The sequence below is a fragment of the Epargyreus clarus genome, unplaced genomic scaffold (genome assembly GCF_041222505.1).
Source record: "Epargyreus clarus isolate Ecla_fem2 unplaced genomic scaffold, WU_Ecla_fem_2.2 ptg000024l, whole genome shotgun sequence".
In the NCBI taxonomy this organism is placed as follows: domain Eukaryota; kingdom Metazoa; phylum Arthropoda; class Insecta; order Lepidoptera; family Hesperiidae; genus Epargyreus; species Epargyreus clarus.
The window spans coordinates 11,358,564-11,373,642 of record NW_027332231.1 but is presented as its reverse complement, the minus strand read 5'-3'; the positions used below and the strand labels follow the sequence as shown (position 1 = coordinate 11,373,642).

The 15,079-nt window shown below is 36.1% G+C and overlaps 1 protein-coding gene across 1 annotated transcript in view; it reads left to right on the top strand.

Annotated features, from left to right (window-relative positions):
• The window catches only part of LOC140752071 (uncharacterized), a 102,478-nt gene that overhangs the window by 52,633 nt on the left and 34,766 nt on the right, over positions 1-15,079 (top strand). The window contains exons 3-5 of the mRNA XM_073086223.1: positions 2,391-2,515; positions 4,959-5,157; positions 5,748-5,958. Coding sequence (XP_072942324.1) covers positions 2,391-2,515; positions 4,959-5,157; positions 5,748-5,958 — 535 coding nt within the window. The remainder of the gene's footprint in view (positions 1-2,390; positions 2,516-4,958; positions 5,158-5,747; positions 5,959-15,079) is intronic.

Sequence of the window (15,079 nt, the reverse complement as noted above, 5' to 3'; positions counted from 1 at the left end):
GTTATATCTCCGTGCCCGCAGAACTCCTCCGAGAAGCAGAAGAGTTATTAATGCGTTCATCGCAAGAAAGTTCATTTCAGGTTGATATAGATAACATGAAACGTCAGAAGCCTATAGACAGAGATAGCCGATTACATCGATTAAGTGTCAAGTATGAAAATGGTGCCCTGAGACTCCGAAGCCGCATCGAAGCAATAGAAGCCGTCACAAATGAGGTCAAGAACCCCATGGTGTTGGACGGTGACCATCCTACAGTCAAACTATGGATACACAGCATCCATAGACAGATGCACCACAGCGGAGTCGAGGCCACGGTAAACGAGTGTCGACAAAGGTATTGGGTTTTACGGTTACGTCCGGTGACGCGAACTATTATACGACAATGTCTCAGATGCCGCATGAAAACTCAAGCACCGCCGTACCCGAGAACCGGAGACCTACCATCGTGTCGCTTGGCACATCACAAGCGACCTTTCACATACACAGGAGTCGACTACTTCGGGCCGCTTACAGTAACAGTCGGGCGTACCAATCAGAAGAGGTATGTAGCTATCTTCACCTGTCTAACCACACGTGCTATTCATCTAGAAGTTACAGCATCGCTCACCACCGACTCTGCGGAGATGGCGCTCCGGCGGATGATGGCGCGCCGTGGACGTCCGGCGCAAATATGGTCGGACAACGGCACCAACCTGAGGGGCGCTGACAAGGAACTACGGCAGGCGATCGACGCAGCTACAGCGGAGGAGGCTGCTAAGAAGATCATCTCGTGGCGATTCATCCCACCTGGCGCGCCCTTCATGGGAGGCGCGTGGGAAAGGCTCGTGCGCTCCGTGAAAACTGCACTGCAAGCAACGCTTCACGAACGACATCCAGCAGAAGAAGTCCTCACGACGCTCCTGGCAGAGGTGGAATATACAGTGAACAGCCGACCTCTCACCCACGTGTCAGTGAGCGCCGAGGACCCAGAAGCGCTTACACCGAACCATTTCCTACTTGGCGGGAACGGAAGAGTATCGACCCCGGGAGAGTTCAACGACCGCGACACCATATGCAAAAACAGCTGGCGTGCCGCGCAGAGATTAACCGACATATTCTGGACAAGATGGCTTCGAGAGTACCTTCCTGAGCTTCAACACCGGCGGGAGCCCCACGGAAGAGGGGCAACAGTGAAGATCGGCGACTTAGTACAAATATTGGATAGTAACCTACCTAGGAACATATGGGTTCGAGGTCGGGTCATCGCAACATTTCCGGGTCCAGACAACATAGTAAGAACAGTCGACGTGGCAACCAAGGGAGGAGTTCTACGCCGGCCAGTGAGGAAGCTGGTAGTGCTGCCTATAGAAGACGTCGCCCCAGCACCGACAGAAGATGCAACACAGCTGCACGGCGGGAGAAATGTGCGGGACGACGCGAACAGCTGACTCAAGATTCGACGTAATTATAAGTTTGAAATTGTTTACTTAATTTATAGTTAATAATAGTTCATAAGTTGTAATAAATAAAGACTTCATTATTCGTAACACACGATCAGCTGATTAATATTGTATAGTTCAATGGCCGACGCTAAACAGCTGACTCCAACTCGATCAGCTGATCATAGCAGTAAGACGTAGTTACGTAAACAGCTGATAGTTTTTAATGTAATTTATTGATGTTTTATTATGTTTGAATAGTGTTTTACTTATGTTTTATTGTTAATAGTATATAATAGGATTTAATAGAATAGGGAAAATAGATAATAGTTTAAGTTTTGTAAATTTATTAAAATAAATATTTCGTAATAGTTTATAGGGCATAGGTATAGGTGTCATTTATAATAGGTTTTGCAATAGTTTAGGTTTTAATAGAAGTTTAAATAGAAATATGTAAATTCCTAAACAAAGTAAATAGATTATTATTATTATTATTGTGAATCATCGATTCAAGGCCACAGTTTGAACAGGTTCGTACAGGTCCGTACAGGTTTAGACATAGAATAACGGGAAATAGTTGTAATTGGCCAAAAGGCCTATATTCCTGCCTAAACCTGCTTCTAGTTGTGGTACTTGAGTCGGGGATATAAATAGGCCAGATTTTCAAATTTTCATTCAGTACTGGCAACAGACCTATGGAACAAACAGGAATAAAAGGAACAAGAACAAACAAGGAATTTCAATTCTTCCAACCCAGCAATTATAGTAATGTGCCCCTGCACATAAATAAATTCTAATTCTAATATTTACGTAACTGAAGGGTATGTTTCTTTTACTGTAATTAGTTCGGAAGAAAGACGGTAGGGTTGTTAATAAGCATTAAATTTCTGTTAACGCAATACATGAATGACCACTAAAAAATCATTATTAATGTTAATTAATTTGTTTTTAATCTCATCTATCTGTCTCCAGATCCAACCCGCTGTACACGGAGGAGGAAGAGCAGGAGGTAGTGATCATAGTGGAGTCGCTCGACTCTACGGAGGGCGAGGCAGATGCGCCGAGGGTACCGCGCCGCGCGCCCTCCACATCCTCAGGTCAGTATCAACATCAACATGAACATCAATATCAATATGAACATCAATAGCCACATGAACATGAATATCTACATGAACAACAATGTCAATATTTATATTAATATGAACATGAATATCAACATGAACATCAATATCAATAACAATATCTGAGTTTTTCCTTACACCAAATATTGACACGTTACTGTGGCTGATAGGCAGATTTGCAGGTGGTAAACCTTTCGTGGTTCGACTCCGAAGGCACTACGGGTGCACTTATTCCTGCCTCATAATACTTTCTGGTTTGAAAAGCTTTGTACGGGGCCATTCGACTTATTCCTCAGAGATAGCTATCTGAGGCCACCCTCAGTAGGACTTCCTTCCAGCAGTGGCCCATTAAAAGGATTGTTTAATATATTTACGTATAGAAATAGATAAAACTTAGTCAATTTGAGATTTCAATGCGAAATCATTGCATTTTTCTAAACCATACATTGTATATAAATGCAACACTTGTACAACCTCGTAGGTACAGAATAGAAATTAAATTCAAAAGATAAACAAAGGAATTGAACAATAAGACCCGTCAATTACATATAATTTGTGCATATTTGGGACAACCGGCAATTTTGTATTGCACATTCTAGACAAAAGTCATTATCATTATTGTCCATTATAACTCTGGAGCCTACATATGTAGGTAGGTCAGAGTTTCTCAAAGTGCGGTCCGTACCCCTAGGGGTAGAGCTGTTATTTATAGAGCGATAAAATGTAAGCATTGACCGCTGTTTTTGTCGCGCGCCCGCACATGCATCCCACAAGAATGATTAATATTTAACATCGAAGGTGGTAAAACCCTTTATGAAGGTGGTAGAACCCTTTATGATTCGACTCCGGCGGCACCACCGCCACACCTATTTCTACTTAATAACAGCAGTGTTAGGTTAGCGCTGCAGTGTTCCGTTTTGAAGGGTGTGGTAAGGGAGACAGACTTTTCTGAGGCGTTCCAGCTTAGTCCTCAGAGGTAGCGGCGCATCGGTGGCCGACCTCAGGTAGGAATATCTAATCCTATCTAGGGTTGATTAGAGGTGTCCATGGGCGGCAGTAGCCACTTACCATCAGGTGGACTGCATGCTCGTCTGCTACTCCTATATAATAAAAAAACCCACATGAATTAACTTATTTCAGCGTATGTATGTATTAACTATGTATGTATTGTATGTATGTCTCATTCTTTGGTGCCCTCGAGTCAAAACGGCTTGTCGCATTTTAACATATGAGGTGTTGTTGGATTCCTCCAAATTGTGGGAGTCGTACACTTTATATGGATATTCATTTACTTTTCAAAAGTAAAATAAAAAAGTATCTATTCACCAATAATAGTTTGCAATAAATAAAAAAATGCAATAAGACAATTCTCAAAAATACTACATAAGTATATATTGAAGAGTTAGTATTTTTAACCGACTTCTTAAGTGTAGTATTTTAAAAGGGTAATAGGGGTACATTGGCGTATAAGTTTGAGAAACCCTACCTTAGATTGTTTAATAGTTTTAATCCTTTCTTAATTTTGCAACATCACTGAAGGACGTTACCGTTACCGCTAAGCAGCTAAAACCGCACAAAATTTAATAACAATATTATATTACGACAACCGAACCTTCTAAATTACTAGTTAATGTTTAGCTTGCGTTATTTTATGCAAGGTAATAAGTAATAAAATGTTAAGATTAGTTTTTGTAAATTAATATTATAAAACTTTATTACTTTTAACTTTAATAAATGATTTTGTATCATATTTTGTAATATCGTGTACATTTCAGGTATTTTCAGGTTTATAAGTAACGTAAGCGCTGTAAAATGTCCTATCTACTGACTGTCGTTATTAATAATTAATCTATTGGTTTACCTAAATTGTCGAATTTATATTAATCTAATTATCCACTAATTCTGTTTATTGACTATTTATGTTATAAACACAATTTAGTCTAAAAGCAATATTTGTTAAAATCCATCAAATCGTAGGCTGTAGGGGGTGCCAAAGAATGAGACGTACATACGCAAAACATTACCCTCCACATTCGCGTAAAAAGTCAGGTCAGAGTCATTAATTTTGACCATTAGCCCTTTCGGGTGTGATGCCAATTTTCCTTTTTATAATATAGGAGTAGCAGACGAGCATGAAGTCCACCTGATGGTAAGTGGCTACTGCCGTCCATGGACATTTGTAATCAACCTCAGATAGGATTAGATATTCCTACCTGAGGTCGACCACAAATGCGCCGCTACCCCTGAGGACTAAGCTGGAACGGCTCAGAAAAGTATGTCTCCCTCACCACACCCTTCAAAACGAAACGCAACAGCGCCTAATACTGCTGTTATTAGGCAGAAATAGGTGTGGTGGTGGTGCCGCCGGAGTCGAACCACGAAGGGTGCTATCACCATCAAAAAATATTTTTTTCTCCAGGTTACGGCAGCGGCGGCGGCAGTCACGGGCGCGTGTCGCCAACATTACCAAAGAATGAGGAGTATGAGGAGCCCCGCCGGCTCTCAGCTTCGGACAAGCTGGAAGTGTCGCCAAGCGCCTCCGACTCTGATGGGAGCCCCACTTGCACGCTCTCGAGGAGCTTGAAGGAGGACATCAGGTCCTGCTTGGGAGGGTGCAGGTATGTGGGAAAGAAATCTCGTATTTTAGAATTAGGTGTAATTTGAAGAAAATTAGGACTGTTCGAGTTAGTATCAGTGTGACACATGCCTACAATGGATGTCATTGGTATTTATTGACGATATGATCCACATGAGGGATGGGTTACAGAACTAGTTTGACAAGAAAGGCTTGGGGATTAATCTGCGAACAGGAGGATGTTTAAATTTTCATTTAATTTACATTTTGTCTTGGGTCTGGGTGTTTTGCACCTCTGTTTGTGTGTCCATAGCATCTACTACTACAACATGAAAATCAAAATCTTCATCTTTAAGTGTCTTTTTATAGACCTCTGTTTATTACCAATAGCATATACACTATAAGTAGTATAGTATAAAGGATCAAAAGGATGTTAAAAATAACGCTATATTCATGTACAGGTCATCCAAGGTTAACTAATCCTAAAGGATAGCAATCAATGTGTGACGTCACATGACCAATCCATAATCAAATTTAACCATTAACCGTTTTACCAGAAAATGAGTTTGAAACTTCTATCTATCTTAACAAAATATTCTACGTTAATAACAGCAATGTTTTTCTCATCGTCAGGTGGGAGAAAGACGTAGGCCAGGTGGTGGAAGCAGCGGTCCGTGGTGCGGGCGGCATCAGCGCTGCCCGCGCGCGTCTACACGCAGCACTGCTGGCGTTGCACGACCCCCCGAGATTACCTAACAGAGGCCCCTCGCTGCCGTACTGCGGGCCTGGGGTACGCCCCGGTGACGTCACGATGATGCCGAAGACTACGGAAATGTCGCTGTTGGTATGTTTAATTTAGACTTTTGGTCTTTCCCGACGATGTAACATAGACATTTGGTCTATTTTTTTAAGACTTCAGATGTTAAGGTTACTGAAATGTCGCTGTTGGTATGTTTCATTTAGATTTTTGGTCTTTCCGGTGACTCTACAATGACTTAAGATTACTGAAATAATTATTAATATGTTCGACCTAGATTTTTGGCCTTACCCGACGTGACTATTATACCTTTTTTATATATAAAACAATAATAAAACCTAAGACTACTGAAGTAACTGTTTTAGTATGTTTGACTTAGGTTTTTGGTTTTTCCTGCGACGTTACGAATGATTTTGGTCTTATTTAAAAGATGTCAGCTATAAGAGTATATTCTCAGTGTCATTTGTTTCTCGGGTCTTTTGTTTCTAGATCTTAGACCGACAACATAACATTCTTGATGGGTTTTAGATTTCAGGCCTTTTTTCCTTTTTCTATATATTTGACAGAATACCTTCTCTAAGATTTGATTGTAGTTTGCTACCAGTCGTATCCTTAATTTAATTTCGATATTGACCTTAATATTTGGAATGGGATTATAATTAGATATTACGTGCAGAGCGAAAGTGACAGTTTTTAAGGTTTTTACTCTAAGATACTTAAAAGTGTTAAGCGTAAACTTAATAATAATATTATCGAGACACAAATTAGAAAAAAGGCTATCACTCTGTTTGTTTCTTACTCTGTGGTAAAGAAATATAATATTATGTATGGAACGTCCAACGTACTCGTATGGAACGATACGGTTTCATATATTGAAATATTATATCGTAATACGTAATATCCGTGTGCGACAAACATTTAAGTAGTCATTTCCCTTGAATGTAAGGGATTGCACTTAAGGGCTTCTAAATTAAGCGAAGGATGCCCGAGTTTACCCTCTTGCATTAACTTTTTGTTCTGTGCATAGGTAAAAATTTGTCTTATTCCATGTTATTTTTCATTTGGAAATTTTCTCTAAAGGTATTCATCTATTTGTGTAATTACCTCGTAGTTAATTTTGAAAATAAATTTTAATTAAGAGGCGCTACACGAACAAGAATGAAAGAAACAACTTTTATAAGTAGCGTGTATGTATACTAAAATAAGTATACAACACAACATAAACTTAATAATTTATTGTCGTTTATTTTGAAACTATATACTTATATAATTTTAGCAAGAAATAAATTAAATATGTGTTGAAAATATCTTATAAAAAATCTTATTTTTTTTTTGAAGAATAAGACCTAAAATATAAAGTGAAAGTAGATCAAAGAAATCAAAATTGTATTTGTCGTGGAAAAAAAACACACAAAAACTTTGCATTGGTGATTATTTCATACTTGTGTTGTAAGTACTTGATTATTAATTGATGTATGCGTGACGCCGCGCCGGCGCCATATGCATACACTCTAATGCACCGCTCAATGTAAAAACGACGAATGTCTGTCTGTATTTTTAATATACCTACAATATGTAGCATTATTTTAATATTGATTTGTATTCGTTGACAATGTGTGATGCGAATGTCCCATGGCTTGTGTAGATCTTAAGCGATCTACAGAGTTAAGAAAGGTTGGGCGCGGTGAGCAGTTTGATTGGTGACCGTTAGTGATAATATTTCACCTTGCTTCCCTGCTTCAGAGGGCATGGTAAACCGTCAGTCCTGGTGGCTATTGAATATCAGTCATTAAACCTTTTCAGAAAACTTTATGGTCGATTTAAAAACATTCGATATAAGTAGGACATTAACACATAGGTATCACGAAAGTTTTTAAATCGACCATAAAGTTTTCTGTGACACTTATGTGTAGCAGTTGAAAAAGTTATCAACATTATATAAGCGTGGAATATGTTTTAGGCTTCCCCTATTGTGAGATTCGCACCTAACAGTGGGACATACAAGTTGTAGCCAGCCAGCTATATCATATAAGATTGCGAGTTACACTGTAGTCAAGTGCACTCCACTAACCATGGAGAACAGAGCTTGCTATAAACAAAAGAATTACGTATCTTGTTGCGAAATCATTACATGATGCAATTTAATCGAGGTACGCTACGGAAAACACTGATAAAATCGCTTCAAAGGAGATTAACTATGATTTTTACTAATTACCTGCTAGTTTATTTGTAGTTTCAAGGTTTTAATCAAATTCAAGATTAGTTACTTTGTAAGATTTGAGAACGTTTGTAGTGTGCAGGGAATAAGGCTGGTTTGCAAAGCCTTTAATATTCAACTGTAAGTCACGGGTCTCATTACGCAATTTACGAATGGGGAAGGCATGGGGACTACTCCACTTCATGTTTCTCTCAATGTAGACTGGTGAAGAGATGAAGCTAGGAATTGTTTTGAAGGTTTAAAAATTTAAACCACTCCCCAAATCTAAAGCTATAAAATCTACTGTGATTATTAAAGTCATAGTCAGGAAAAAGCTTGTTTAGTCAACCTCTCCTCCCGAAATGTTGAAAAACAATGGTTTCAAAGCATGCGGTTAAATGTTACCCAAACAACCCCGACAACAAACAAAATTGCTTAGCTTTATAGTCGTTATAAAAGTTGCAGGGCCATGCGCTTTAGATATTAGGACTCTTTCTATTTGGGGTCTTAAAAATGTTCAATAGTCGCAATGGTAGTGAGATGTGTGCTCCTTTATAGACAAAACCACTTAACACTCGACGAACGTCCAAACATTTGGGCGTCTCATTATCTATTTAAATATGTGAAATTAAACTTACAATCAAAGACTAACAATAGAATCTTGAGACCACTTGATCAATTACGTACAGTAAAATAAGCACTCGTTGGCAAACGTTTGTTAATCCATTGCCGACCATTGTGCAGCGACTGATAAAATTATCTTGACATTTAAGCGCCACTTATATATTACACTATATTATTATGTATATGGCAAAACGAAGTACGGATTATTGATTTTGTTAAATAAAAATAGGTGTAATGCAATTTTGGAATTAAATCTGTGATCCTTTACATTTTGATGTTACATCAGCTGATGTTTTTATTCATAATAACGTTGAATAGAAAAAACTACTTAGGTATGTCATGGATTTAGTAATTTTGACACTCACACGGGTTTAAATTGTTACTGATGCCATATTATGTATGTTTAAAACCACTAAACACAAATTAATTAGGTATACGGACTTTCAGTGCGTCCTTGATTGCAGTAAGTCTAAAGTCATTTTTAAAGTCATCATCAGCAACCCATTCTTATCTCATTTGAGATGTTTTTTTTTTATAAATCTCTCAGGTATGCAAGTATCCTCACGATGTGTTCCTTCACAGTTTAGCAAGAGTTAATTAATTTCTAATACGCACATAACTTTGAAAAATCAGAGGTGCGTGCCTGGGATTTGAACCTCCGACCCCTAGATCGGGAGGCCGAGTTTCTTAACCACTAGGCTATCACTGCTTACTTATTTTGGATACCGATCTAAAATGAGCTCAACGTAAACCTCATTCACATTTTATAGAAATAAAATTAGAAATGCAAAAATATACAAGTCCCCTACATGCTCAAGTTATTTAAATGTTGATATAAATGTTTTCAACATTAAAAATCAATGCAAATGTAGTAATTAGAAAGGATTTTGTAGTTAACTTTTACTTTTCGCCATAATATTTACATTCTAAATGTCTTAATTCAAAATAAACGATATTTGCTACCGTGTATTTGCCATATAGAGATAAGAGTTTAAATATATTTTTTTTTATTTTATTACTTAACTAAAATATATATATTTTACTAATATATAGGTCGTCAGCTGAGATCGGAATCGATCATTTCTTAAGCAAAATTATTAAAAAGATGAATTAAGATTATTTTTAGTTTAATATAGGTCTGGACTTTTTGAGTACTTTCGTCTTTGTGAACGGTGAAAGAATTGTTAATTCTTTATGCGTTTAATGTTAAAATGTATTTAAAATTAAATATATAAATACGATTATAAATTATTTAATGAACTAACATCATAAATATGATATTACTATTGTGAATTATTAGTAAACAATTCTACTATGTAAATGAGGAGGCAACTTTCTAATCTTCACAACGCGTAGATATAAATTTGTTGCAATTTAGATGCAATAGTCACGTATTAATAACAATTGTGACAAAATGTTATGCTGTTCACACGCGAAACAAATTTGCAAGCGCGTTGCTACATGATTTGTGATTTAATTCAATTTATCAGAGTTAAGCGCATCTATCAATTTGAAGCTATGCTCGATAATGATAAATTTGTAAGCCCCGCGGCGGTAAGGCTGGATATAGATGAGGCGTATTTATAGCGGGTTTTTTATTGTCCATTTTTTGGGATAAGTGTTTAATGGACATGCAATTAGTACACCACAGGAGTAAACAACCTTACTTACCTCCTCCTCAAACAGAGCAAAACAGTAGCGCTACTGAATCTGTATCACAAATATTTTTACCCCAAAGAAGAAGTCCTTACGAGTTATGATCAAATTGCCCATTTTGCATTAGTATAACAATATACACCATCCTTACATACTTCATTCCTAATAGAATGTTGTTATAGATCCTCCACGATTATAAAAGGCAGGCTGTATTATTCTTAAACCAAATAATTAATTGAACGATTGGTACCTACTTATATACAGTTTCAATATTTGACAGTAGGAATTTCATATTTTGTTGGTATTGCAATATATATGGTTTATTTGCGGTATGCTGTGTATTATACTCGTATATGTGTGCTAGTTATGCGTCATAAACGCGTCATCTGTAAACTGCCTTATTGCACAGTGTATCTTCTCAGTTATTTATGTTCTGTGTTATAAAGTTCAATTATAAATACTAATATGTTTTATTATTGTAATTTTATGTACATAATAGTTGTGATGTGCATTATTTTTTTATTGTATCAATTTGCATATTATGCGTGGGGTATTAGGGTAATTTCATACGATATAACGATTCTGTGCGATTCTTGCATGTTCTTATATAATGCTATCTAATGTCGTAGTTGTGAATGAAAGTTACATAAACGGACAAAAAATTAATTAAATGAGAAACTTCTCGGATACAAACGACAAGCCTATCAAATTCATTTTTCTCGTTTTTATTTACTGGTAGGCACTCTAGGAGAATTCAAATATTTGTACAAATAAATATCATATGCACATTTTTTATTTAGATTCGTATCAACATATTTTTGTACATTTATGCATTTTTACATCAAGTAATTTATTTTTATAATAATTTTACATAAATACAAATTTGGATGTATTTAGTGAATAACATAGATTAGTAAAGATTACTCATTCCTAACAAGAAAATGTAACCAGTTTTGACAATTGAAGTTGTCACTGTCATCTATTTTCGTGTTTGGAAAATATTAAAAAAATGTAGTTTTTAGAGCATTTACGAATGAAACGATTTTTCCGCACTTTTTCTTCGATTTCGTGTTTTTGCACCACTTAACTGCACATGTCGTCATTGTTCCGCGTAAATTTCACCACGACAGCCATTAAATGCCTGACACATTTGTCCGCCGTTTAAGCCATTTAATGGCTTCCTTAAATTACAAGGCGGTGAGATATCTATACTTATCTATGCCGAATAAATATAAAATACGCCATTTTCCATCTTGCTCCCGCCAAACATGACCATAGACAACAAATAATTCGTAACCAGTGTTGCAAACTCGGTCAGTGCTGTGGACGAACGTGAGCCTTATTTAAATAGCTTTAATTTAAATAAATGTACAGATATTTGGTATTCTGAAACACCTACTGTGACTCATCTTCGTATTCGCCATGCACATTTAGGGCTATTTAGGTCTAGGTCGATTTTCACAGTTCAAAAAGTTGATGGAAAGCTGATAAAAAAATAAAAATTCTGGAAGCATTCGGACAAAACGGCTAAGTTAACGGACAGGCTATCACACCGCAGAAAAGTAAACAATAAAATCGTTTGGTAATACTTAATATTCTCCTATAGATAATTAATTTTAATGTATAATTCTACGGCACGCACAACTTTTTAAAGCTAGGTAGCAGAAAATGAATTTATAAATTATCTTTTGTTATTACGAGTAATATACAATGTGTAATTACATAAAATAGAAATAAATTTAGAATAATTTATTTTGATCAAAAGAATTTAAATTTAGATTAAGGTCGGCCTTGGTCATATTAGACATTAGGACTTTTTATTAGATTTTGGGTCTTACTACTTAGTTCAGGAATCTACTATAAATTCTTAACACATAGATACATAAGTAATACATATTCTACAAAATTTACTAATCTTCCATCTAATTACCCATTGTTTACAAGTATATTGAGCAGAAATGTCAAAATATTGCTTTTAATCTTTTATGTCCCATAAAATCCAAATCGCAATTGAAATTACATAGACTTACTAAGAAAAATTAAGTTGTAGTAACATGTAAAATTGGGGTCCTATGATGCTTTTATCAATACGATATAAGTACGGCCATTATTAATATTCAAACTATCCTCGCAACTAATGAATAATACTAATCTCGCTATGTAACAAGAAATAGATTGAAAATAGAATAAAGTTATAAAACTAGCTGACCCGACAAACGTTGTGTTGCCATATAAATAAAAAAAATGTGAATGAACAACCCTTATCACTTAGGGGTATGAAAAATATATAGTAGCCGATTCTAAGACCTACTGAATATGCATATAAAATTTCGTGAAAATCGGTAAAGCAGTTTCGGAGGAGTACGGTAACTAACATTGTGACACGAGAATTTTATATATAAGATAAGTAATTCGTTGAAATAAAAATGTAATTACCCCTACCTACTCGGATTATTTAAAAATAGATTTTAGGACATGGTATTTGATAAGTGATCAAATTAGTCAGTAAACCAATTTTAAGTACCCAAACGGTGCAATATTTCACTTTTTAATACCACATGACATGACTCATAGTAATTGAGTATGATTTAATATAAGTAGATAATTTGTCAAGCTTAATGATCGTTTTAATTCGTAATTTATATAGTATTAAATTATTATTTCGACATTTAAAAATGACAAATGTAAGTTAAGAGTTTATTGTCGCGATTTATTACCAGATTGCGGGGGTAAAATTTTTGGAGCGTATGTTTGTATATGTCTCATTCTTTTGCACGCTCAACAGCTCACACGGTTTGACGTATTTTAACAAATTTATACAGATTCGTCTAAATTGTGGAAGTGACATAGGCTGCTTTATTTTTGCTTTATTAGGTGCTTTATTTTTAAGCTTTTATAAAAAAAATCTCGAGTTAATAACAATAACTGTCTTAAAATTTAGGCGGTAATGTAAATTGGCAGCTTTAAGTTGAGTGTAGATCTAAAGCTTAATAATAAATAAGCTCGATATTAAATATAGTAGCTTCACCGTGATATTTAAATTTTATAGCTGTAGTTGTACCTACGAGTATAAGGCTGTTGAACGCCCCCGTGTTGTGCTTTGAAGGGTGTAATAAGGGTTCTCGTTTTATCCTCAGCGACCTATTTGTCTCTAGTTTTTGATACTTTCAATAACAATTTACTTATGAGGCATTCCGACTTAGTTCTCAGATGTCACAAAGTTAATTATCAGCCCTCAGAAGTAACAACGCAAAGTTTTGATCATTGATTCTGTTTTATAAAAGTTGTTAACAGATAACGATCAAGTGAATCCTTTTCTACTTCTACGATTCAGTTGCATAATAAAAGAAAAAAACCTAACGCTTATTATAATATATCCCTTAAGTAAACCATACTAACAGAACGACTACTTAAAATCACAAACCAATACCAACCCAAAAACGTTACCATAAAACCGAAATTGAAACGAAAAACAAAATAAGCACGTGAGTGCGAAATACAGCACCAATTTGTCATTGCCGTCAATCACACAACTTTGCACCGTATTGTGTGAGACTGTGTGACAGTGGGTGCGTGGTGGGGTGATATGCAAAACGGTTACCACAGCGATCTTGAACTACATTCACTGAAACGTAGCAGTTGGCACATACCCCCAGGTTGGTTAGGAAGATATTGATTCAATAATTAGAAAGTAATCATCACTTGGTTTTGCGGAAATATCATGGAATACTGCGTTTTTAATAGCTGTAATCAATCCCTGATAAGTTGAGAGCCCTACCTGAGGTCGGATATATACGTTGCTACCCCTTGAGGACTAAGTTAGGACGCCTCTGATAAGTATGGCCCTTTTACCATATTCTTCAACGCAAAACACAGCAGCCCTGAACCTGAGTGTGGTGGTGGTGCTTGGTGGTTTTGGAGTCGAACAACAGGGCGCCATACCACTTTGAAGTTCGCCTTAGTTTCAAAATCATAATAGCGTATTTTTATCAAAGGTGTTATTAAACTGATAGGGTTTAAGAATTTGAGAGGTGATTATTACCTATAATTACCATTCTGTCAATGAGAGTCTCGCAATCATATTCTAGTGGTTGGAATGCCTATTATTTGATTGTATTAGTTACTTCCCTAGCGTGCTAAAATGAAAATGGGAATAAACTTGAGTTCGTCATGAATTCAATACTATTGTCAATTGAGACAGTCAGAGAACTATTGTGATTTTTAAGTCCGAGAAGTGTAGCTTTCCTCATGTATTCCTTCACTATAATATAGCAAGTCATGACTCAATTATGTAAAATAGTAACCATAAGTTAATGTCCTAGTAGGGAACAAATAAACTAAATGTTAAATCTAACAAACAATGTTACAAATTGCGTTAATAATCGTAAATCCATGAAACATTGTAGCTAAATGTCAAGCTCGCCATTAATTAATAAGAGTCTACTCTTTGATCTTTTATTGCTATGTACTTGTTGTATGATCTCGTAATTCAGGCCAACGTTTATAGTTACAAGTGTGGTGACCACAGATGGTACGATGCTATTGGTAAATACTGGAATTTATTATCTAGAGGTGGTAAAACTGATCTTAATAATGCCAGTGGTTTTGTTGGTGGAGTTCTTTACAAGAATTGGTATGTGGCAGAATCCTTTCTGAGCTATAACAGTGATGATGAATGGTCGGGAAGAAACTAACACTAAGCATTCTTAGGGAGCTAAAACATGAGCGACT